This window comes from Eschrichtius robustus, chromosome 18, assembly GCF_028021215.1.
Source record: "Eschrichtius robustus isolate mEscRob2 chromosome 18, mEscRob2.pri, whole genome shotgun sequence".
Lineage (NCBI taxonomy): Eukaryota > Metazoa > Chordata > Mammalia > Artiodactyla > Eschrichtiidae > Eschrichtius > Eschrichtius robustus.
In genome coordinates, this window is record NC_090841.1 from 47,076,360 (window position 1) to 47,103,297 (window position 26,938).

Below are 26,938 nucleotides of genomic sequence, written 5' to 3' on the forward strand. Positions count from 1 at the left end.
TGTTGTTTTGAGATGCCTCCCATTAGAAAGTGAATATTCCTTCTATGCTACGCATTTCACAAAATTTAATAAAGAAGAACTGTAAATAAAGTCACAGGGAGATTTCAGACAGTTTTATTAGGAGATTGTTGAAAAGAAAAAGAAAATTAAATACAATAACAGTAAACGCGGTTCTCACATTGAAACCAGGCTCAAAGAACTAGCTACCATAGAAAAATTTCCAATTCTTGCATCATGATGTAAAAACAGATTTTTGTACAGATTTTGTACAACAAAATTCGTAATAACCTTTTATCATTTTTAGAAAACTTTAAATATATAGATAAAAATAGACAATTTTCATAGGTCCTACATGAAGATGAGTATATGTTCTGTTCCAAGGGCTTGCATAGAGCGCAAATGTGGTTATAATACAGAACAACGAGACATTAATAATTTTAGGATTACAAAAGCATGGAAACCATAAAATGGGCACAATTTTACTTGTTTAAACCAAAAAACAAATTTGAAACCAACCTGTATAACTAATAAAGGGGAAAAAAACTTAAGTTACAGACTTAAAATAACATTTCATGACTTGCAATATTTACAACATGTTAGTAAGATTCTCTCTTAGCATATAGCTGATAGCTTTTTTCTTTAATCCTTGCTAAAATTTCCTTTTATAGCGAACCAAACACTAAAACATTCCCAAAGGTCTGGAAAGTATGTATTTTAAAACTATTTAACCTACTTAACAGGTGACTCTATGCAAGAAGCAGAGCAATGGCTGATTTTTACTACTTATGGAAGTTGTAGGCTTTTAAAAAAACTTTCAGAAAATGTATGATTCAGAAGCTTGCCACAAGTTCCTCTGATTTTAAGTGTAATCCTTTAAAGACTGCATACAGGGAAAAACAAGAGATACATACAACAAGGAATAGAATCTCTTGTGCTCAAATAACAAAAGAAGGTTATGGAAGAACTATGCTTAGAAAACCAAGTTTCTACAAAGCATTTACTAACAGTGTTTTAAATAAAAATATTGCTCCCTTTTAAGCAAGCTAAAAATAGGAACTGTATATATAACCTTTTTATTGCATTAAAAATGGTCTTAGCTGGTTAATAGAGAGCTACACAAAAGAAACATGTTCCAGTATTGCAAGGAAGACCTAAAAAACTATAGAAGCTTAGTGCCAGTGTATCTATAATGTTAATTTCTTTTCAAATCATTAATACCCAATGAGAACTATCTTTAAACATTTTTAAGCTAGTTTTCTTGGTCATTTAAGATTTTGCTATTTATGGTAATAAATAATGTTATGATCATAAAATTGTAAGATGACAGCAAAATCATAAAATGTCCAGCAACTATACTGATTCACGTATCAGTCTTTAAAGGTGTAACTCCAAATATGTAAAAACAAAGAGAAGGTAACTTCAGCGTGTAATAAGCCCTGTTCGCAGCTTGACTTCCAGTTATCTGCACAAAAGTGAAAACACATACTGTAACTTTCAAAAAGACAGTGAAAATAACACGTAGGCACCCTTCCCTCTGACCAGGGTGGGAAACACAACACATTTTAACTTTATCACTCAGCGCTACATGGTATTGGACTGATACATCAAGGATCCAGGGTTTGTTAGGTTTTGTCTTTCAGCAACATTAACATAATATGACATTAACATATAAAAATATTTCTGGTGTTTTGATTTACTGTTCAGCCACAATCCATTCTCAATAGTGCAGTTTGGGGCACTAACTAGGGTTCAATATACAAATAAAAGTGGCTGACACAGAGTTCTGATGTCACCAGATGCTTAAGAGCTCATTCATTAATACTGTGACTCCAGACAAATATTTACATGCCTGCATGCGTTAAAACCAGAAAGGTGTCTTTCTGACCAACAGGGTGACAAAACGTATTTTCTAAAATTTTCATTTTCCTAAACTCTAGTATACTACTGCATACATAATACCTTCCTTGTATGTTTTATGTTTATATACTGTACATGTGACCAACAGTTTGAAGAAGAAGCATAATGATCATTTTAAATTCTATATACCACTACCAGTTTGGAATGAAAACATGTTACGTTTATATATTTTTAAGGAAAAAAGACCTTCGGTGAAACCTTTTGGCTTATCTCCAATGCTTCTTTTCAGGTATGCAAAATGTTATTTCACGGGGTTGTTGTCAATATCCATTTGTTGGTCTTTTGGAAAGTACATGAACAAAAATCTTCAGGAGAAAACCCACAATTAGAGAGTTTAAAATAGAATGTAACAGAATATTACTCTTTGATTTATTGATTTTTTAGGAATCCTCTATGTCCCCTACAAGTTCATTTCCAAGTGTTCTTGCTGGTTTCTGGAGGACAAAATTCTGTAAGTCTGGGTGACCAGTGCTACAAGCGTCTCTTGATGTGCTCAGATACAGAATTTTCAGAAGAGGAAAATGGTTCATTCCATTAAAAAAACAAAGCTAGGTCTTATTGAGACCTGCCTTTGACTCCATATACAAGTGTCCAGCAGCAAAGTTGCAATTATTAACTGTAAGAAGTTTGATACTTGTACATTTACAAACATTCTCAGGTCTCTGGTATGAACCACAGGTGAAAATCAATGAAGGAAACTTTTTTTTTTTGTAGAATACTTAAACTTTTAAAGAACATTAATACACAAAATTGAGGAAGTTCCCTTAAAAGGACTTTATTTTTTTCCCGAACTTTCCAATGACGAATGTCTGACTGCAAAGTTCTTTACTATAACATGGACTTCTTCAACAGGAAAGATTCAGTACATGACAGTAGTTTTCAAATACAGTCTTCCATCTAAAAATGAACAACAAAAAATAATTACTTATATGACATCTGGGGGACAAATGTGAATATAAAAACTACATAGCCTGATATAAAATTTGTGGGTTTTATTCTATCTTCACTTATTTAGGAAGTAACATTTTTCACATATTCTCAAAGTTAATTTCATAATTACATTGAATTTAAGCGACTGAAAAGAATACAACATTTCTAGTTCTCATAAATATATATTTGCTATTTTGATATCAGTACAGAGCACTCAGAAAATAGATGAGTGTGTGTATGTGTTTTACTGATATGCAAAGCTAGCTGATTTCTGTTGAATGACAATTAGTTCCTCCAAGCTTGCAGAACCAAATTTTCTTTGAATGCACTCAGATATATCTCCATCAGGAAAGACTGAGCTCCCATCTTACTTCTTAGAGATGTTGTTAAATATACCGTGTAATGTAACTGTTGTGCACATTTGTTGCTATTTATGTGAAAGCCACTTGGGTTATTTCATCAATATCAATGAACTATATAGTCTTTCCACCATGAAGTGAGATTAAATGAACAATTAAATATTAATATATTACTCAGCTTTTACCTATTGAGAAACACACAGCTATGTGAAAAAGAAAAGTAAATCAAATCTTCAATAAACCCACTTGAATGAAGCAAAAGTAAGACATTAAAAATCCAGAGGACAAACAAAACAAAACATAAGCCTATTTCCCAAATGTAACACTCTCCCAACTGTCCACTTTGTGGTGTGCTCTAAACCTTGGAAATATTTGTATAAAGTATGTTTAAATTTCACGTTTTAATATCTACAGTAGAAGGTAATCAGAAAAGTAAAGTTTTCCAAAAATTTTTTTAAATGCATATTGCAATGTAAATGTTTGCAAAATGATAGCTTCAAGAATTAAAACATAAGGAAATAGAAATAGCCTACAGTAAATTTAGGAAATAGAGAGTCTAAATATTTGCAGATTTCACCTTCAACGTTAAGCTAATTGAGTGCTTATATATAATCTGTGGTAGATACAGTAATTAGTAAGGAACTTAAAACCAATGTCAAACTATTTTTCTACTTCACAGAAATATTGGTGTGCCTAAGTTTTATATTCCTACAAAATGTTTTATTTTTTTATTTATTTTTGGCTGTGTTGGGTCTTCGTTTCTGTGCGTGGGCTTTCTCTAGTTGTGGCCAGCGGGGGCCACTCTTAATCACGGTGCGCAGGCCTCTCACTGTCGCGGCCACTCTTGTTGCGGAGCACAGGCTCCAGACGCGCAGGCTCGGTAGTCGTGGCTCACGGGCTTAGTTGCTCCGCGGCATGTGGGATCCTCCCAGACCAGGGCTCGAACCCGTGTTCCCTGCATTGGCAGGCAGATTCTCAACCACTGCGCCACCAGGGAAGCCCCTACAACATGTTTTAGCTTAGCCTAGTTTGTACAGTTGGACTATTACTTCCAGGATGTTATGGAATGCTGTTTGGCTTATTAATGTAGTCTAAGCACCCAGTATATGTTCAATAAAATGTGTTTGAATGAATAAATCAGATACAGTTTTCATGTGATTTATACAAAGTAGATAAATAAACCTAATAAACTAATATTATAAAAATAAACTGAAACTTTTCTTTCATATTCTTAGTATCATGTGGCTAAAAACTGGACCTTTTAAAAGATAATTTTGATCTTAATGTTTTTACTAAGAAAAGCAACTAAATTGTTTTAAAATTTAGTAATAGAAATAACCAAAGAAGTAGAACACTGATGCTTTTAACCAAAATTTTCTAATTTTTAGTCCTTATTTAATTTATCCCTACTTCTCTCTCCTTCCCATTATCTCAATATTTCTATCATGTATTCACTTAAGTTGAGGATATCATTCTCATTCTTATTTTTTTTTAAATAGACAATGTTTCCTAGGATTAGACGGGGGGAGAGAAACATTCTCAATTTCCCCCAAATTCAAATTTTATTCAGTGAAGTCCTTCAAAATACTTGAGGAAAAGAAATTATTTTCTCAAAATTAACATTTCTGTCTATGGAGTTTTAAAAAATCTTTGTACATTAAAGAAAAAATATTATGGGAATTCCCTGGTGGTCCAGTGGATAGAACTCCTCGCTTCCACTGCTGGGGGCCCAGGTTCGATCCCTGGTCGCAGAACTAAGATTCCACAAGCCGCAGGGCATGGCCAAAAAAAAAAAAATATTTGTTAAAGAAAAAAATTAAAGTCTTGAAAAATTGTTTTCTAATCTTCTGTGATGTCTATAGCATATTAAGTAGAAGGAATGTAGTAGCAAAGAATGAATATATAGAAATCATTCATTAAGTATGAATCATTGTTTTAAAAGGTCCACTAGCCGAATTCTTCACCCAAGTGCTATATAATTTGGTACTGACTTTCTTCTCTAACCTTATATGTTACCCCTCTCCTTCAGGCAGTGTCCCTGGCTCTCCTTTACGTAGAATGGTGTGCCATTCTACATATGGCACACCGAGCTCTGCACTGCTTTGGAGTATTCAGGTCTGTTATTCCTTCTAGATGCCTCAAGATAAGTACCTCCTCCTTCCCCGCTTACATCATTGCTGCTCCCATCTATTAAACTTCTCTATATAGAGTCTCCTATTTACTCTCCAACACAAGCACCCTAAGAATTAACTCCATAGCACTTTGTCTCACTTTGAAGTTACGTATGGGAAGCTTCTTACATGGCGAGACCCACGAAAGCAGCAGCCATGTTTCTTTTCCCATCAGTATCAGAAGGAGAATGCTTCAGCATGATGCTTGCCTTAAAAGTTTTACTGCAGTCGCAAATGTTAAACTTTCAGAGAAATCAATTACTTATGCTTACGTATTAAAAATAATTCCCTTTAGCATGTTAGAAATTTTAAAGTCTGTCTGAAACTAAATTTTAAAATAAAAATGTATTAATTAAAATTATAGCATGAATAATTATTTTATAAGATCCTTTAGATCATATACAAAGCATGTTTATAAAAATTATATACATTATATTTATGTGCTCAGTACTTGATCTACTATAATAATCTACTTTTAATAAATGTCTCTTTAAATTTTTGACTAATGTTCCTAACAGATGGACAAAAGCATCAAGCATTAAAGATGCCAGCTACAAAATAGATCCCAACTGCTATAGTTAAGGCATTTCCATGATTAAATAACACTTAGACATCAGAGATTATCTGCCTTAGAATTACCTGGAAACAGAAACATACCAGGCATAGACAGACCCTAGAGAGTAACTCCCTTTCCCTTTGTCTATGGAGCTTAACTTTCAAGGCAATTCTACCATATAATTTTGCCATCTTTATTAAAACATACTTATGGATAATTCAAAGTCTGTAAGAAACAAAAGTTTAAAGTAATTTTATGTTGGTCCAGAGAAGTTATATTGGCCCACCAACCCGCAGCAAATAACCACATATGGATGTACCCAGAGAGCTACCAGCAGGCTTCTGAGTTATGGGACTGTAGGTTTATCTCAGGCTTCTGATAACAAACCACCTGAGAGCAAGCTGAATGGCAAGGGTGCTAGGAAGAATACATGGGCCCATAATTCAAACTGTGCCATGTTTTTTTATGTTATGTAATAATGGTGCCAATAATCTTTCCTTCCCCTATTCTTCAAACAGCAGGCAAAGTGATGGAGCCCTAGAGAAGGCCCTGTAAAAACAAGCACAGGATGGAGATTACTGGAATCCCTGAGTATTTTCATGGCTAAGACTTCATTATTCAGAGGTGTGTTGTTTGCATCTGGAAACTCAAAGGCTTATTCATGTTTTGTTTTAATGGCTGCCCTTTGTGCATTACACTTCCTTTCTAACTAGATAATCTCACACCTACTCACCATTTCCTATATTGTCTTTATTTCTGCATTTGTTGGCCACAGAAAAATATGTTTTCCTGATGCTGAGCAGGGTTTATGAAACAATCATTCCTTGATATCTCAAACGGATGAGAACTTTTTTAAGATCAAGTAAATTGGCAATAAAGGCAATAATGATTATCAACAGTATAGCTAATATTTTCTGAGCACCTATTGTGTTCAGGGCACTTTATAGATTTTAAATCTAAACTTCTCAACAACTCAACAAAATAGGTATTCTTAGTGCCTTTTACAAATAGGATATTAAGGCTCAAAAAGGTTAAGTTATCTTGCACATTTTCAAAGAACTAATGAATGGAAGTGCAGTGATTAGATATTTGTGTGAACCCAAATCTATTCTGTTATGTCACTTCCTCTAATAAGCAATTGCAAGATCACTGGAGGAAATACCCTGTCTCTGATTTGCAGAGGTAAGGGACTGACTCTTGGACACCTTGGTACCATCAGTCTCCTTGCTTTGTGAATCTGTTCCACACCATTTTCTCAGAAAACAGAGGTTTCCTTTTAGTATGCAGAGCCTCAACTGAACAACTTGAAATCAGAACTAAAATTCTTATAGTTTGGTTTCAGAGAAAATATCTTCCGTTGACACAACGATTATTTGCTTTCGTAAGGGAGGCTGATATGACAAAAATCATCAAGTGACACTTTGTGCATGGGAGTACTTAATTAAAAAGTCTCTTCTAATTAAAAGCATGTGGGAGTAGGCACTGAGTGAAACTATTTAGATTACAAATTCCTAATAGTTCCAGAGTTCATTGTGATTTGTTGTTTACAGCTCTAATTTGGTGTATAAGAAAGTATCTAGATCACTGAATAGCTTATTGCAGGTGTGAATTTTTGTATGCTGCTTACTGTTATTATGCAGATTTGGATCTACAGATAGTTAACGAAAAAATTTTAAACTCCTGATAAAAATGAATCTCAGGTTTTAACATTAAAGTTGAAATCTTCAACTCAGGCCATTAAATATAAAGATTCTATCTGTTATTTGTTAGCTGTGGATGAGGAGGGAGAAATGCAGAATGTCACAAAATTTCCAGTTCTGTTTTGTTTTGTGTTCGTGAATTAAGTTTGCTCTGTTTTAAATGTAATTTTTATTTTATATTAGAATGTAGTTGATTTACAAGGCTGTGTTAGTTTCAGGTGTACAGCAAAGTGATTCAGTTATACGTATACACTGATTTAATGTTTTTGCAGCTATTGTTATATGTAGTTATTTGTAACATCTAATGCACATAGACAGATATATAATTTAGCTTTTATTCCATATATAAAACTAAAGTATTGAATAGCTTGATCATTTACTTTAAAAAACTAATGATGTTTGTTCAATAACAATCACAGTATATGATGAGATTTTATATTAGAAGATGGCATACAAATTGGAATAATTTCAAATTACTTGACACCAGAAATCCAGTGCTCTCATTGTATGAAAACTAAGTGGAATCATTAACAAGGGAGTATGTTACTGAAAAGTATTACTCAGTAGGCAAATAGGTATATATTCCAGTTTTGAATAGAACTCCCTTGCAAAAACATCCACAAGGATCTCTTACTTGTCTTTAGCACAAAGGGCTTAATAAATTACATTTCCTGTTAGAAAGTAGTGTTATTAAGAATGGCATCTATTTGTTCAAAACTTATATCCAGACACCTGTAATCTAATGAAGTTTGCTGCTTTCACAAAACAGTTGCATGTGCCCATATCTCACTCCTCCAGAGCTGAGGAAAATATGAACATAACAGAGGGCAAACATATAAGATCATACGTCTAGAAAGTTTAATATTTACTTAAACAATATTAGGTCAATATGAAATATAGTAACCCTGAGCTTCTCTCAACAGAATGTCTTAATCATATAAAGTAAGGGGAACCAAAACAAGTGATGAAAACAAATGTTAATGATTCATGTGATATTTGATAAGACAACGAAAGGAAGTCAAAATAAAAGCAAACAAACAGGAACAGATGGGAAGGATCTCTGTCAAGTCATAACCCTTCTTCTAAAACCCCTAAAGGAAGAAGCTAATTAAAGAAAATATTGTTTCTTGCTTTTTTTATAATTTTATATTTAGAGTAAGAACATTCTGCTACTGCTGAGGCAAAGAAGCAGAGACACAAAGTCTACATTTAACATGAGAAATATTTTAAGAGAGATTGATGTTCAGCACAAGCTCTGTTACAAGAGAATACTGGGTAAATATCATTTCTTCTCATGAAATGCAGATAATAACAGTATCAGTGATTTCCAAAAGTTATAGTCAAGGTTGTGTTCAAATATAATGAAAAAGTAAAAACTGAAAAAGTTGCAACAGATTTTGAATTTTAGGTATTTCAGGGTGATAGCTGCAGAACCTGAGGCCCACAGAGCTGGGTCAAAGTGAGAGAGGACTGAATCCCAGATCCCTTATGAATGCTTTCTCTATAAGCACCCAGTGCCATTCTAGAGAGTGGGCACGGACTATGTGTAAGAAGGCACATCAACCAGGGTATTCTGTCTATACAAGCCAAACATACTAGGACAAGCAGTAGATAATGGATTACTTAGTAGACCAAGCATGGTCCAGCTTATTTGAAATCAAAGTAGATAATAAGTTTATTACAAGGCTAGTATGAAGTAAAGCTCTTGACTGCAGCTAATATCGCAAACAAAAATAGTTTTATAATTGAGAACTGCTTTTAAATATTTTTCAGTTTTCTTCAAAGAAGAAAGTGCATGAGAGAACATAGTCTAGTTTAAAACATGTCTGAGAACAGAGGATTATCTAAAGTTATGATATATAGGTTAAAAGGTAACCACATTTTTAGACAAAAGCAATGAACGTGAATCCCTGTCCTTTACATGTGAAGAAACTTTGTATTAGACTCTAGGTAAGCACACTAATAGGGGAGAGACCTGAACTTTGACAATTTGACAAATTGAAGCAGGTGGAACTAGACTTTAGCTCTCGGGGAGCTAGAAGGAATCATCGCTGGGCAGCCTGATCTAATCACACATTCTTTTTAAGTGGGAAACTAAACAGACAAACCAGTAATGAAAGCTGAGCTGAAGAATGTGGAGAGAAGGCATTTGAAGATGTACAGATGGCTATGGTTAATCTTAGCCAGGTTGGAGTTATTTTGCCAACTCCAGCCCTGGGCAAAATACATTTTCCAAATGGCTAGATCAGTTTAAAGTATCTCAGCTCTCCTGAGAAGTGACATTCTTGTTGTCAGTATGTTAAAGAGTCCCTTTGCCTGAACTTCAGGCTCAACTATGATGTTGATACTGTCTGTGGGCAAAGAGGAATTTACTACCAAAGGTTAAGATAAATTTGGTTTAGTGGGTATTAAAGATCTTTTATTCTGTAACTCAAGGATCTTCCCCAATTGGGGTAGAAATCTAGACCCTGTGGTTCTATGAACTGATATCTATTTAAGAACTTAATGTTTTTAAAACCATATCTCCATGATTACAACCAAGCAAATTTGATTTTTAAAACATCATCATCATCAACTATCTACCGCTTGTCTATTCAACAGGAAACAGGCAAGTATATACTTAATGTTAAAAAATTAGCCCTCTGACAAAATGTTTCAGTTGTGAACGATCAGCCTATACTCATGCAGATAGGGTTTGGATCTCATACATTGTATTACTAGGACCTAAGTGTTGCTACAACACTTGTCATAGGATCCAAACTCTTGTCCTCTCCTAAGTTGTTTTCACTATGCCAATACTTATACAGCTTTGCTATCCTAGAGAAATTGATTAAAGTCTAGCTATAATCTTTTTAAGAGTAGGTAACATACCATATGACTTTGTGTATTTCTAGCACCTTGAACATTGCCTGGAACCTGGCAAGTGCTCAGTAAATACATACAGAAGGAACTATCAAAGTAACATTACAAAATGAGGGGAAGATGGATATCATGCACCTTTGGATATTATACCTTGAAAAGAACACAGCGTCACTTGGGTAGTATACTGGCTTAGAATACACAACCTGAGTCTAATCATGAGGAAACATCAAATGCAAAATGAGAAACATTCTCTTAAGACTGTTTTTTTCAAAAATGTCAATTTTACAATTTTTTTAAAAAGGCCAAGGAAATGCACAAGATCAAAAAGACTAAAGAGAAATTACAACTTAATATAATGTGATCCTAATTTGGATTCAGGAATGCTATAAATGCTATAAAGAACATGTCTGGGTCAAATGACAAAATTAGAATTTCAATGTCAGTTTGAATAAAAGTACTGTGTCAATGAAATATTTACTGAGCTGATAAATATGCTGTGTTTATGTATAAGAGAACATCCTTATTTTTAATAAGTACCCTGTGAAATACGTATGGGTAAATATAACAGGTAAAGAACCATGATTTATACATCTCACTCTCAAATACTTCAGAAAATGCTACGCAGATAGAGCAAATTATAAAGCACATGGAATAAAACATTAACAATAAATGAATCATCGTAAAGTGCATATGAGAGTTTTAATATTTTTGAACTTTTCTATAAGTACAACTTTTTCAAATGTAAATTTAAAAAATAAAAGTATGCCTAAGTGAAATGAAATTGTAATACATCACCAATATCAGGTATTTATTCATAACTAGCTGAAGATTTACGCTGTCCACTATCCACATACACTTTTTCACTGATTATATGGGAAGTATTCTCATGGTAAATATGTTTTCTGCTTAGGAGCAAGGTTTTGAGAATTCTTATTCAAGTATTAGATAGTAAGATGATGCTTAGTGATTTTCTTAATAGAGTTCTTCAGAAAAACCAGGTTCAGATTCATGAAACTTACTGGACTGAGGGTATGCATATAAGCTGGATTCTGGTCTATTGGTCCATTATGTTTGAATGGTAAATTTACAATTGTAAAGTTTATGAAGTCTACCTAACTGTATTACTTGTTAGTTAGTGAGGGCTGTGTATGCTAATGTGCACTTGCTGGTATAAAGAAACTATTGTTCTGTTTAGCTGTTTGAAGCACAGGTTATCTTTTAAAAGTTTATGAAAAACAAAAACAAAAAGCAGAACACAGACATTGTTAAAGTTTTGTTTTGTTCCTGTAAATAAAGAAAAATTATATTGCTGTTAGGTCTACTATGGTGAAGTATTTTTGTGTGTGTGTTCTAATCAAGTATTCATTAGTAAGAAGTGAGAATCCATCAGAGAGGTTAATGTACCATCAAGTGAGAATGGGGTACTTTGCACTTAGGTTACCTTGTCCTGATTGGAAGGTGAGACCTCCCAACTTCAGCAAAGAGAAGCACAATGGAATCTCTTATTACTTTCTCCATTCTTCTATTCATTTCTGGGAGAACGAAGACTAAGGCACAGGGATGGAAGGAAATCATTTGAGGGTATATCTGAACCTTAGTGATGATGGAAAAATTGTCTACTATGCTTAATAAAAATGAAGCATAAAAAAGTGATGCCTTATTGGATAAAAATAAGATACTGCAGAGAAGAGAAACAAGGATCTTTCAAATCAAGCATCTGTATCCTTTAGAACTGCAAGAAACAAGCAAAATCTGCAGTGAATAAATTGAGTTTTCAGAAAAAATGTATGTGTTATCTCTAGAGAACAAACCAAAGGTGGCAATTAGAAGGGCAGTTCTTATCAGAGCCTAGTTATTTTCTTTTAAGTTTGGCAGAAAAAAATCATCTTTCTTTTAAAAGTTTAGCATTTTTATGTTTCTCTATTTTTTTATAGCATGACTAATACAGTAATTTTAATAAAATTATATTTGTTTAGAGAAGTAATTGTGAATGAATAAAGTTATAAATATCTAGAGCTTGATTTAACATTTATACAATGCTGAACCAAAATGCTGCTCTAGTGCTAAACTTAACAAATGTCAAACTTCAGTGAAAGCTCTCAAATGTTTTCAATAAGTATGAGAATTGTTTTTAACTAAAGAAATGGCACTTTTGTGGGGAATAGCTTTGCTTTACATCTCATCCAATGGAATCAAGTATTTAGACCACATGTGGGTGAGAACACTAACATGCTATACAAGAACTCTTAAATAAGATAGTTCTCTGTGCACTAAACTCTACAACTAATACATGAGGGATCAGTTCAGAGATGTGCAGGGACAGATTAAAGAGACAGATTATCAAACAGACAAGAAAGTGTGTTGACAGAATTATCATATCTAAAGAAAGAATATGAGAATCAGTTGAGTGTTTGTCAAACAGAGTTGATCAGGCAAGTTTTGGCAAATGCCCATTAAAGCATGAACCAGGTAAAAGGAATAATTTTCTGTATTCAAGTTGAGCAATCACTAAGTTTCTTGCTTTCAGGCTTTAAAAGATATCCTTGTTCAGAGATCAAATATCCTTTTTTTTCCTTCTGTTTTATATAAAAATATATAACCCAAACCACATGAATATATTTTGGTGATGACCTGAAAAAAAAAAAAAAAAAAAAAAAGCATGAACCAGGGATAAGGTTTCCATCAAAGACTGATGTGGACATCTGGTCTACCTTTACGTACATTCCTGAACTTATAAAATATTTGAATTATATAATACTCATTGGTCCGATCCCATTCTCACCAGGTAACTTGACAATTTTATTTTTTGCATAGCTCTCTATGGTAGGAATCCTCTAAGATGGCTAGCAATGCCCCCTGCTACCTGGCAGTCACATCCTTGTGAGATACCTCTCCCCTTTAAGTGTGGGCTTTATCTAGTGACTTGCTTCTAGTGAAGAGAATATGGCAAAAGCGATGAAAAGTCACTTCCAAGATGATACTATAAAAAACTGACTTTCTGCTGGCAGACACTCTTTCTCTGGATCTTTTCACTTGCTTGATCAGATGAAGTAGGTTACCATGTACTGAGTTGCCCTAGGAAGGGTCCACGTGACAAGGAACTGATGATGGCTTCTGGCTAATAGCCAGCAAGGACCTGGGACCCTCAGTACAAAACCCTTGAGGACACGAGGCATGCCAACAGCCATATGACTGAGCTTGGAAGTAGAGCCTGACTCAGTTGAGTCTAGAGATGACTGCAGCCCCTGCCAAAACTTTTTTGCAGCCTGAGAGAGATCCCGAAGCATAGGACCCAGCTAAGCTACTCCCAGATTCCTCACATACAGAAACTGTGAGATAATAAATGATGTAAACCATGAAGTTTCAAAGTAGTTTGTTGTGCCACAATATATAATAAATACTCCTTCTTTTATAAGAAGGATGTGCTGGTCAATGTCACAGGTAAATATTTCAGTTCTTGTGACTTACAGTGTTTCAGTATATCTTAGTTTGCTTTCTTTTAGAACACAGAAAAGATTGATAACCCAACTCTGCATCTTGTGGAACTCACCAAGCCAAATGCTGCCTTGTGAGTGCTCCTGGAAGTCTGCCTGCATTTCACAGAAACAGCAAAACCAAGTTGCATAATTCCCAGTACAATATTTCTTGTCTTACTATACCAAAATAAATTTTAAAAACCTCTGTTTTGCTACTAATGGAATAAGTTATTTTAAATCACAGAATATTTATTTTCACAATTGTAAAGGATTTGTTTTGCTCTTTTAAAAATATATATATTTTTGTGGAAGTGGAAATTATTTGTATTACCTTAGGGTACTTTGATTCTATCGGGAATAAAACATAGATATTCCTTACAGATTGATGATCTTATTTCATGATATATGGTGACCTGCTCAGAATTAAAGACAGTAACTTTCAGTAGTCTAATCCTTATATTAAACTTGTTTCAGAATAATGACTGTATCAAATCACTTGATCCAATGTGACAGAAGTAACCATCCTAGGAAATATTATAGCTCCATACTGCTGGAATTGTTACCATTTAATGAGCTATCAAAAAAGAAAAGAAAGAGAAGGAAAAAAAAATTCTAGACCTCTCTATTAAAGCCACCTAGAAATCAGACAATCTTTGTAATGTTTTTCAGAATCTTTGGTTCAGTAGTGGTGACTGGCTAAGTTCAGTTTTGGTTAAATCTGGTATCTTGCAATATTTGAAGCAATATTATCATACTGCATGTTTTCCAAGGAAACAAACATAATTCTTTGCAAATCGATCAGGAAAATATCAACAAAACAGCCACAGAAAATAATAAATGTAAGACACTAAATGCTTTCTAAAATGAAAAGTAATGAAAAAAAGACAAAATGTGCTATCACAAAAATATGCAATGTTAACAGACAATTTGGCATTTTATAAACTTTCTGTCTCTGTATACACAAAGAATTTCAGGAAACATCTGAACACTCTAGACCTACTTACAATTTATGTTTAAGTTTCAGTTAGTTTTCAGCATATATTAAATCCCATGAGATTGCCAAATTTCTTTAATACAATTTCAAAATATAAACACAAAAATTCTACAAATAAACATCTTAAGTATAATAAATGTGCATATATTTAGAAGGAAGATAAATGCTGATATATGCATGTTTCATGCCCACTGTGAAATTCTGCCCTGGGTCATTGTAACACAGGCCACTATTTCCATTAAAATTAGTAGCTTGTGGCTGTGGTTACTGTCAGTATTGCCTTATTCTCCCATCGCTAGCAATTGTGACATGAATAAATTAAGTTATATCACTATGTAGATCATTATATCCTGAATTAAGGTTAGATTTCAAGAAACATTATGAATTTAAGGAACTCATCTAGGATTATGTCAAAACTACTTTATAATAAAATCTTTATTTTCCTACCATAGGGACTATACACTACTTAATTTCAGGGCTATTTCTCAGTTGCACTTGGACAATACCAAATTGTTCAACCAGGAATGCTTGTTTTATCTTAATAACCCTGATTCATTTCAATTGGACAGACTTCAGTTCCATCTCTTTTTAAGGTAACTTACTTGTACGGTATAAAAATATTAAGTTGTAAGCTTGGATAATAAATCTTGCCTTTTCTCATCCAGTCTTTGATAGAGAGCATCAAGGTGTCTGAATGAGGAGTTCACTACTTCATCAGGCTTATTTAACAGGTCCTGTTCTTTAGGAGTTCAGTACTCAGATGAGGATTCTCTAAATGCTGTAACTCTAACCAGACTCTTGATCACTCTATTACCAAATGCCTTATGTATTGAAAAATCATGGTGCTCCTAAAGCTTAAAATAAGACTAGTGTTATTTTGGCAGATCACAAACTTGTTGTGATAATTCAGAACACTATTATATGAGCACTTTTTCTTTACTTACCAAGTCTAAAAAAATAAGTGTAATTTTTACTTTCCCTTCATCAAAATAAGAGTGCATTATACTGTTCAAATGATTGCAAAGAATATCAGTGCATTAGAGGGAAAAGCTAACAATGAGAGTAAATGATTGCTGCATTTTTTTATGACTCTATTCAATGTAGTTTGATTACTTGAAAGGACTGGTATCCAACATACTGCCATACAAAACAATATCATGAAAAATACATGTCTCTTAATGCAAAGTTGAACTGACAGTTTGTCATAGGTAAAATCTGCAGAATCAACAAAGATGCAAAATAACTAAGTCAAAATATGAATTATCTAATATACCACTATGTATTTTTAGCATTCTTTATTCTAATTTTATGTATATAACACAGCACTGTAAATTTTTTTGTTCCAGTTTTATTACACTCACTTTAATGGACAAAATTCAATGCTGAGTAATCCATCCTTTCTAACTGCCGTAAAAAAAGCTACATTATGTTTTCTCTATTTTATAAAAAATATGTATTAGGTTATTCATTACAAATAAGGATGGTGCAAAGTGAGAGAAATCTGTTAACTCATAACCATTTGAACATACTTTTTGCTTCCCAATGTTGCATTTGTTACTTATCATAATCTTTTCTTGGGGTGGAGGGAGGGTGGCTTGATACTTTGGCCTTTTCAGAAGACTGACAATATCAACATTATGCAAAGATATTCTATATTTTCTACATAAGACTTTAATGGTGCCGAAAGCTGTGTCTCTTGTCTAGACTTTACATTCAAATCGCCTCACATTCAAGCTCCAGCTCTATGTCTACCTAGATGGGTACTCTTCAACTCTTATCTAAAAGCCCAGTTGTCATATCAAAACCAGTAGCAGGAAGGCAAACTCATCATCCTGTACTCTAGCCTGGATCTCTTTCCCAGATTATCTATTTCAAATTACCAACCACTATTTTCTAAGCCCTGCAGTTTGATTACCCTTGTATTTCAAATGCACCTTCCTATTTATATTTTGCCCACCACCATAATTTGGATCTTCATTACTTCATTTGTGAATTCATTACATTCTTCACTTCTCACTCTTTATCAACTCCTCCTATACAATGTTTATATTGTATTTAGGATTTAGTATATTTATTTCAGATGTAAAACAAGGGGAACCAGGTTTCCGTTTTAATAAATATTATTTAGGAATCTGTTTAAAGCCATACTCAGAAGCAGTCATAATATTTATTTCTCTTGTTTGCAAAAATTATATAAAATATGTCAATAATGTGGCTTCTCAGAGACTTAGACTTACATATGTAGACTTAAATGAATCTTCACCAATCATGCAATTGGAATTAATTGCTTTGTTTGTGTTCTGAAAGTACTTTGTTTACATTTCAGAAGCAGTAGATCAAAGTGTTATTCATTAAAAGAGAACAATAGATCTTTTATAGCTTTCGAGAAAAAAATCAAATTTTCTAAATTTCAGATTTAATCTATTAAATTAATTTTATGCCTTGGAACATGTATGTTCCCAATAGTATACTAGTGAGTTCTTATAAACAACAAATCTAAAAATGAGTTACACTGGAAAAACTTCAAAGTTTGGCTACCTAAAATGTTTATAGAGTATGTTAGTTTTTAAATAAAGAGAATGTAGACACATGATATAGCCATATTTTAATATGTTAAAATTATTCCTGCTTCATATAAAAATTTAAATGTATAAATATTTCATATTTTTATATAAGTAAAATTTGAATTATAGTTCCTACCATCCCTGAACAACACCTTGACACCCACAGCTTTATCAATAGGAATTAACTCAATATGTATTTTATTAGAATTATTTATGTTTCTCTATATCTCATGAGAGTATGAATTATTTAGAAAAGATACCATGTCTTTTGCATTTTTTCTGGCCCCAGCACTTAAGTATTAAGCATTTGTTAATATGAATTAGTTACAGCAGATTAAATGTTAAAAAACTCAAAAACTACACTAGTATTAAAGTTAAGTGCTAGTTTAACTTTTTAGTCAAAGATATCAGTTTTAAAGCAAGACATTGTTTAACTTTAGTGCGGGGCTTTTAGAGTGTGCAAAATACTAAACATGGACTTTGAAAATCCAAGAAGATATATAAATTTTAAAAAATGACACTCATTTTTCACAGGAAACCATTTAAAAATTTTGTTCTCGCCAGATGTTCATGAGATGATTCTCAGACGAGGACACTGATAGATACAGTCTGGAAGGTATGTTGGAAAAGCATGTTTATCTATGTTTTTCCATTCCACACTGTAGTGAAGATTTTACAGTAATTGAAATGAGGTGTTAAAGATAGAGGAGTTTCAAAGAGAGAGCAGATGAAAAATACTTAATGGAAAGTAATGAGAACAGAAATTTTGAGGTTTCATTACAACTTAAATTCGTGGTTTGGGCACTTCTAGAATTTTCCTTCATGAGATATCTTTATATTCTGTATTTATTAGCCTAACCATATGAAAATGTAGACCTTCAGTTAGTGTTTAGAGAGGGAGAAGACAAAAACTACAGTGAAGAAGAAGCTAAAATTAAAAGTAAGCAGAAAAATGTGAAAAACAATATTTTATTATGTTTGTCATACTGCTAACTTGTTTTATTGAGAAATCATAAATGCTGTCAATAGTAAAAAGCAATAAAAGTCATTATTTTCAAGTCTCTAAACAGTCACTGATCCATTAAACATTGCTAAAATTGCATGCATACTTGTTCCCTAAAACTTCATGTAAAAGCACCACTTCAAGTGTTAAAATATATAAAGCCCATAGATTTGGAATGATGAGATAAAAAAATTACTTCTTTGTTGACTATAAATTTTTAACATTAAGAAAATATTTGGAAACGTTTTTTGCATTACCTTTGTTTTGTAAAAATAACATGCAAAGGAGCCAACTGAGTTGTGATAATTCACAGCTTTCCTATGTGAATTGTTACATTTAGATAAATGCTTGTGTTCTAATTTTCTCACAAAGGAATAGAATTGCATTTTGAAATGCTATTGAAAACAAGGCACCCAAGAACTGCTTTTGAGATCAAAGTGGGCAGTTAGTCCACAATTTTTATGTGACTTCACTAAAACAAAGCAAAACCCCAAAAATCTAGCTATACTGAAATGTAAGTATACAAACTTCCTAAAAATATTCACCTAATTTTTGTATGTTTATTTACAACCACTCAGGCATTAATTTTCATAACATTATAATTCCGTAACATTTTCACTATAGATCAATGCTATCAGTACTTTTGGAATTAGTCGGTCAAGATTTTTGTTGTGAAATTATGAGATGAGAGAATGTGGAAACTAAGTTAAATATTATTCCCATCTCTGGACCAAAACGAAGTTTGCTCTGTTGTTAACAAGATAGCTCATATTCCTTAATGCTTTTACTTCTTTCGAATGGATCGTCTGTTGCGGTGGGAGCCATGGTTTGTTGATGACCAATCCCATGTCCTGGATTTGGACTTGACATGGGTAACTTTGTGAGAGCCAGTAAGGAGGTTTCTGTCTAGCCTGCACTAAAATCAGTTCAATGCAATGGGGCCACCTTGCCCTACTTTGCTATATTAATATGTGTAACAGGGAGCTGTAAGTCACTAATCGAAGTTTGCCTGCATTTTAACTTATTGTAAGGCTACAATAAACTATCTACAAATAGTGGGATAATATGATATGGAAAAACAGTTTCTTACAGTCACAGTTTGATTCTGCTGCTGATAAACCTGGGAAAATTAGTGTAAATATATCACACATCTCAATAAGGTTCCACCCGGGAAAGCTATGAAGAATTATAAGAAATTTACTATTCTAAAAGACCATAAGCCTATGAGTGCCATGCCATTAACATTTTTCTTTTTAATCTACCACATTTACTTCACTCTTTTCATTTACTGAAACTTGGATATGTTAACCAAGATTGGTTCTGAATTCTTAGGGAAATATAAGCCAAGGAGCTACATTATATAATTAACCAAATCTTTAAGTTAAACGACCTTCTGCATTTATTTAAATGCATCTCATTCTAATAAGTTAAGAAGTAAAATTAGAATCTATAAAACAAAAAATTTCACATTTTTAATCCTTTGCAATAATCAAACCACTAGAGTGCCTGATAAAATGGAATAAATCTGAATTGTACACATTTGAAAAAAAGATATGGGCAGGTGGGCCTCAAAATTCTATCTCAAAAGTATGTCTGAATTCAAAGCAGTTAGGGGAAGTCACTGCATTCACTCTAAAAAGCTTGGAGAGCTGTTCTCTTTACTTGTGATTTATTTGTTATTTTCAATTTGGTTTATATATTGACAATCTGATATACTATGAGTTTTTTTTATTGGGGGAACTTTTTTCTGTCTTACTATTATCAGAGAACATAAATGAACATTTACCTTGTTAAGGCTTCCATATTTTTAAAAAAATCTGTCATTTTATATAAAAAATGTGTATTTCTGAGTTCTCTCAGAAAACGTATATGGTCATACCAAGCTTATGGTCCTACTTGGGCAATAGTTGGCTTGAACCCAGAACCATATGTGGGTTTAGAAAAGGAATGTACTTTCTATCCTTATTGTCTTACATCTAATCTTTTCTCATTTGTGAAATTTCTCTTTATTCCCAACATTTAAACTAGAGATAAAGTCTAGACTCTGAGATTTCATATAACATTGCTGGAGAAACATAAAAATCAGTCCAAAGACTATGATAACTTGGAACAATGTAGACCTAAAACTATATTACCCAGCATGAGCCATGAAGAAAATATAAACACATTGAAATTATTAATACAAGTAAATACCAGTTCATCATGGAAATCAAATAATTAATCTTAATCTGTGAAAATGGGAATTTCACAAGTAAATGTAAAACCATAGTATAGAATCAACGTTCAACACAGCACACCTGATTATGTATGGGAATAATTTATGGTCTAAAATCTCCCCATCCAATGCTCTTTCTGCCAGTGAGAAATAAATAAAGAATGAGAGTCAGATCCAATAATTTGTAGCCATTATTCATCATTTTATAGGTGTAATTAGTAAGCTTAGGTGGAACTATGTTTGGAGATTTACTATCTCCGGAGTATGATTATCTATGAATTTTAAAAGTCTGCAGTTACTCCACACTATATGAAAATACAAACCATATTAAAAGATAATTTTTTAAAATCCAAATAATGTTTAATGTTCACCAAAAATGAATAATATTGCAAGTACTATTACATTAAATTTGTGCATAACTGTAGAAATAGCAAATCCTTTATAGCATAGCCTTTACCTACTTGTAAGTTCTTATATTAATTGTAAGTTCATATATTAATTCATTTGATCCCTGTAACAACTCTGTGAGGTGAATATCACGATCATTTTCTCTGTTTTATGGATAAGGAACTCTCATAATCAAATAGTTTAATTTACACACTCAATGTTATACAGATAATAAATAGCAGTGTGGAGATTCGAACCCAAGCAGTCTGTATCCAGAATCCACGTACCCATAATGGACCATGAACACACTGTGTGTGTGTGTGGGGTGTGTGTTTGGGTGTGAGTGTGTGTGTTTATACTCATAAAAAATCAGATGTCTCTGCCATTTTGACAGGATAAAAATATCAGCAATAGAGCAGGTCTTAGCAGTTAAAATCATAACATTAATGAATCGTGGTATCAATACTAGACTATGGATTCCAGTCCCACATTGTTCTCCTAAGACTAAATCGTCTTAGTGTTAATTCTAATAATTTAGAAATCAGTTATTTAAATAAATCATCAATGTTAATGCTAGAGCATCAATCCGTATTGGCATTTACTTTGTAACTGATTAATAATTATCTTTATAACCTAATGGATTTATTTTTCTTTTTATATTAGAGAAAACTCCATGAGAAATTGCAAATTATGAGAGTGGTTTCAGGGCTAAAAAATAACCACTACCTAATGAAAACGCCTTTTTACTTCCCTGAAGATGAATCCTACAGGAAACCAATGTCAATTTAATTGATATTATATCACATTACTAAACTTTACACGGGAAGAACTAGTATATATTTGCATTTTAAACCTTAATCCTTAAAAATTTATGCCACCCTCATTATTTGGTTGAACACTGAGCCAGTCACAGCCACTTCATAAATTATCATGAGATACAAAGATGGATGTCATGTAAGAGCAAGGCATATGGAGTCAAAAGGACGAGAAGGTCCTTAGTTCACAGTCTGATTCCAAGCAATTTGCTTTAAGACCATGTTCCTCAGTTTCCTCAAATATAAAATGGGTATGCTGTGAAGATCAACACAAATAATGTATTTGAAAAAGCTGTGCAAACTTGCAATTGCTTTAGAAATGTTAACCGATGTTCTCTGTAATATCCTGAATCACTGCTGCATCATAAAGGATGAGTACCATTCTCAGGTCACCAACGTCCCTTCCCTAATGTCTTTTTAACTTCCAGGCTCCTTCCTCATCCTCTTCCTCACCTCTTTTGAATATATACTCTTTGGCACTTGATGAAATTTTGGATTTCATTTCTCCCAAGGCACATCTCTTGCTTTTCACTATGATCTCTTAGTTTGTGAGAGAAGAAACACATGCTGCCTTTCTTCAGCAGGCAGATTTAGAATAAAGTTAGCACTGTAATGCTTCTTCCAGGACATACTGTCAATCCAGCAGTTATTAAAAACAGCAAGTGGATTTTAATGGACTAATTTCTTTGAAACAGCTAAAATATTTTCAACCAATGAACCATTTCCCAAACAATTAAACATACTGATTTTTCATATATATATATATATATATATATATATATATACTCCAGTTGCCCACTATTTCAGCCATAAAAATATCATTACCATTGAAAGAAATGATCAGGTCTTTGTAAATCTTACTTGTAAAACTAAACAGTTATATTCATTTCTTCATTTACCGACTGCCTTGCCACCTTTGAGAAAGTGAAATTGGACTTTTTTTTAAAGTGTTGCTGTTGTAAAATGATACTGAATGCTAAATAATGTGCTTGTTTGTTTTTCAGCTGTTGTAAGTCTAAAGAGGTTTTGTGAATACTTCAATTATAAAAACATTTAAAACATACAAACTTGTGCAATTTTTATTTTAATGAAGATGAGAAGTTCATTAAAGAAGATAAATATTTCATTAGATGTTAAATAAAACAAAGAGATTTTTTGGCTTCTCTCAGCACAAAATTCCTTTGAAAGATTAATTAATACTTGCAAATTATGCAAATTAGACCCATGCAAATATTTTATGAAGACAATTAAGGGAACCATTAATTACTGCTTTTTTTGCTTCAGTGAGATTCATTCATTTAATTTTAATTTCACTTTAACTGTTTTGATGTATAATCTTGCAGCTAAGAACTTTATCTTTCCTGGCGGGTCACTTAAACTTATAAATTTCATCCAGTGAGCGAACAGAAATCTGTAAAGATATTCTCTAGACTATGTTAAGTATCAAGAGAAATTTCTGACACAATGCACTCCCAGAAACAGGGAAACTGGAAGGGAATGTGAGCTCATTCTTGGACAAGTTTCAACTGCTGGAAAAGCAATTAATTTGCTTTGGCTGTGCTAATATAGGGGAATTAGAAAGTGTGACACAAGACAAATAGAAATAATTAGTTCTCCAAAATGATGTTCTCATTAATATGGTTCGAACAGTAGAAATAAAAAACATTATTGTGGCATGTCTGCATTCTGTCCCTAAACCATGGGAGGTAGAATAATGCACCATAAGCATTTTTACATTTATAGTCTAAATGATGATGTTTCATTTTTTTTCTAAAGGGGAATTTACAGCAAAGGGGATAATATATCTCAAAAGTCTAGACATATACATGATATAAATTGATCACATACTTTCCATCATCATGTTTTTACATACCAATTCTTAAAATGTTGTTCATACAAATTCTGTAGTTTAGTGAATAGACTTTAAAATGAGGGTTCTTTTTCTGTAATTTAAATATTTTCAGATCACTTTTATAACTCTTAAAGTATCAATAACATTTCTCAGAAAATAAAAGAAAACATGTATAGATGGCCAGGGTATTTTTACTTTCTAAGGGTGAATACAAAAAGAGAAAACAGATTTTGTGAATATGAACCACAAATCTACATCACTAAATGGTAACTGTCTTCAGCTTCGGTAGACTTTATATACATTTTCTACTATTACGATCTCCAGTGAGCAAGTTAATTGGATACAAAGGGCATCAAATTTTTCCCTTGATAATAAGGGAGAAAAATACTCAAAGCAAAAACTTATTTTAAATAAATTTTCCTTAAATCTGAAGGTGATAAGGTGATAATATATTGTCTAAAAACTAATAAATTAATTTCTTGACCATAATGAAAAACAATGTCCTAAACTGTCTAGTCATAATAATAAAAGTATCATTGATAAATAGACATATAAAATTCAAATGACAGAGGCTATTTTCCTACCTATTCTCTGACACTTCTGTAGTGCTGCAGCCAGTCACTGTTAGTATGGTCCAGTGAAAAGTTACAAGTGGACATACATTCTCATTGATATTTGTTGAGCTCTTTAACATTTTCTAAAAATAGATCTTAAAATTAAATTCTCTTTCTTACAAGGATAATCTCATTCCATTCATCCTGAAATTCTAAATTCCCTAGATTTCTTTTGCATATTTACACTGCCCACACAGATGTATGTTACACCTTCTAAATTAAGATCATCTGTGACTTTCATTGACACACTGTTTAACCACTCTTCCATATCACTAATTACGATGTTAAATCAACATGGATCTAGCATTGATCTTTAGGCCCCCCTGCTAATATCTGTCCCAATTTCCATTTATCAATATTCTTTGATTATGGTCTTCAGACAGTATTCAAGCCAAGACAAAAACATGTTCATGAACAAGCCAATTTAATTCAATTTTTCAATTTTATCTATGCTATCAAAATATTATTATATTTTCCATTAATAACTGCTCTATTTCAATCCTTAAAAGCAATTTAGTTGTACAATGTCCATTTCCCCTCTCTAAACCTCCAATTCCAATTCATTCTTCCTGATATTCCCTAAAATCTCATAGTACCTACCACCTATTATATTACTTTTACTAGGAAATATGATGTCAAATGTACTACAAACTATGCCCAATCATTTGGCCTTACTTTACTCTGCCTAATATTTGGGCAATGGAATAAAAATTAAAATTACACCACAAAACCTCATTTTATGTCACAACTCAACACAAACATATAAAAATGACAATATTTGTTTTTTTTGTAAGAACCAGGAGTTTAGAAAATTAGCTCTATGGAAATAACACATTGAAAATAATTTTATGTAAGTATAATTCTAATGAATTACAATTTAATACTATTTTGAGCAACTTTGTACTTCTCACCATGTCTGATTTCAGGTATAATTAGTTGAAATTACATAAGACATTTCCAACAGACCTATAAGAGACCTTCAGCATTTGGAGTTTAAGCATATCTGCTTACATTCAAAAACAAGATTTACTTTTTTATATATGTCTTAAAAGAATAAACATGCTTATACTGAAATTATAAGAAAATATTATTCTAAAATTTTATAAAATATTACAACTCATGAGCATCGCTGAGACTTTCTATTTAATAATAATAACTCTTATTGTCTAGTTAAATGAGTAAACAATAACCTACGATAACTATGGAACATTAGCCTGTTTATTGGTTACTGCCTGCAATCAATATCATCTTTTGTTCAACTTAATCAATGTTGTTTAGATTGATTAGCTGCATTGAAATGCTGCCAAACAACAGAAACCAGTGCCAAGGGACTAGAAGTAAATTTATTATTGTTTTCTTGTTGTTGTTGTTCATAGTAATATAATTCTAGTATTTATTTTTTAAGATCAAGAAAAATAGTTTGAGGCAATCCCTAAGGTGATTACACTTTCCAAATGAATAAACAATAGTCAGTATGCACTGCAGGCAGCCCAGAAACCAGTTTTAAGCAAACCTTCCCTTTTTTTAAAATGAAAGCCTCCCTCTTTTAAGCTAAATGAAGACATTTTATACATAGAAAATTAGGTTCAGGTAACAAAAAATTTCTTGTAAATTTCTGCAAACACTTTACTGTGGGACTAAATCAACATTATGTTATAAATAAAGACCAATTTTCTAAAAAAAAGAAAAGTAAATTATATGTTAGAGTGATAATAGCTTCAGTGTTTACCAGTTGCTAGGCACTATAAATATGTTAACTCGTAGTAATAAAATTTAATATTAACAGCTAAAACTTAACTGTGTACATTGCTCAACATATGCAAAGTGCTTTACATGGCTTATTTTATTTAATCCTCACAGTAAGGCTCTGAGGTAAAGCAATTACTATAGGAAAAAAAAAAAAAAAAAAAATAGTGGAGCAAAGATTTGAATCTAGACCTGACTCCTAGCATTTCTTAACTGGTAGATTCTGTAGAGGTATCTAGAGAACCTCCAAGCCCACATTAAACTTATGGGTCTTTTTTAAGGATTAGAAATAGAAATATGCATAAGACAATTATGTGAAATCAAATTTAAACCATACTTTCACATAGATCTTTAAAGTGGTAAGTTTAAGTAAGGTTCAGCATAGGACCTTCACAGTGTAGAAGTCTTGGGATACCATTTAGCAACTCATTAAACCACATACTGTTGGAGAAATGAAAATGTTCTTCAAATGTCTTATACTGAATCAAAATTGGATTTGTGTCTGATTTTAATTTGTCCTAAGTTCATTGCATGCTAAGTTGTAGGTAAATCTTTTATCTAAATATGATTAATCTCTTAATTTCTTTTATTGCCACTTTCTTCATTTAGAATGAGGTTTTCCCTAGCGTGTCTGGAAGTGTCTGTAAACATGGTATAGGCATAAATGACTGATTAAAAAGTAAAAAGCTGGAAAAGAAACATTTTTTTTTCCAACTACACATCATTCCCTAGCTGCTATCAGTAGACTGTTTGAATTTTTGAAGTCATTAACAGGCA

General features: G+C 32.5%; 1 protein-coding gene across 1 annotated transcript in view; it reads right to left on the minus strand.

Annotated features, from left to right (window-relative positions):
• Positions 1-208: 208 nt before the first annotated feature.
• DACH1 (dachshund family transcription factor 1) overlaps positions 209-26,938 on the minus strand; it is a 412,059-nt gene continuing 385,329 nt past the window's right edge. The window contains exon 11 of the mRNA XM_068526491.1: positions 209-2,814. Within this exon, the coding sequence (XP_068382592.1) occupies positions 2,777-2,814 (38 nt within the window). The 3' untranslated portion in view covers positions 209-2,776. The remainder of the gene's footprint in view (positions 2,815-26,938) is intronic.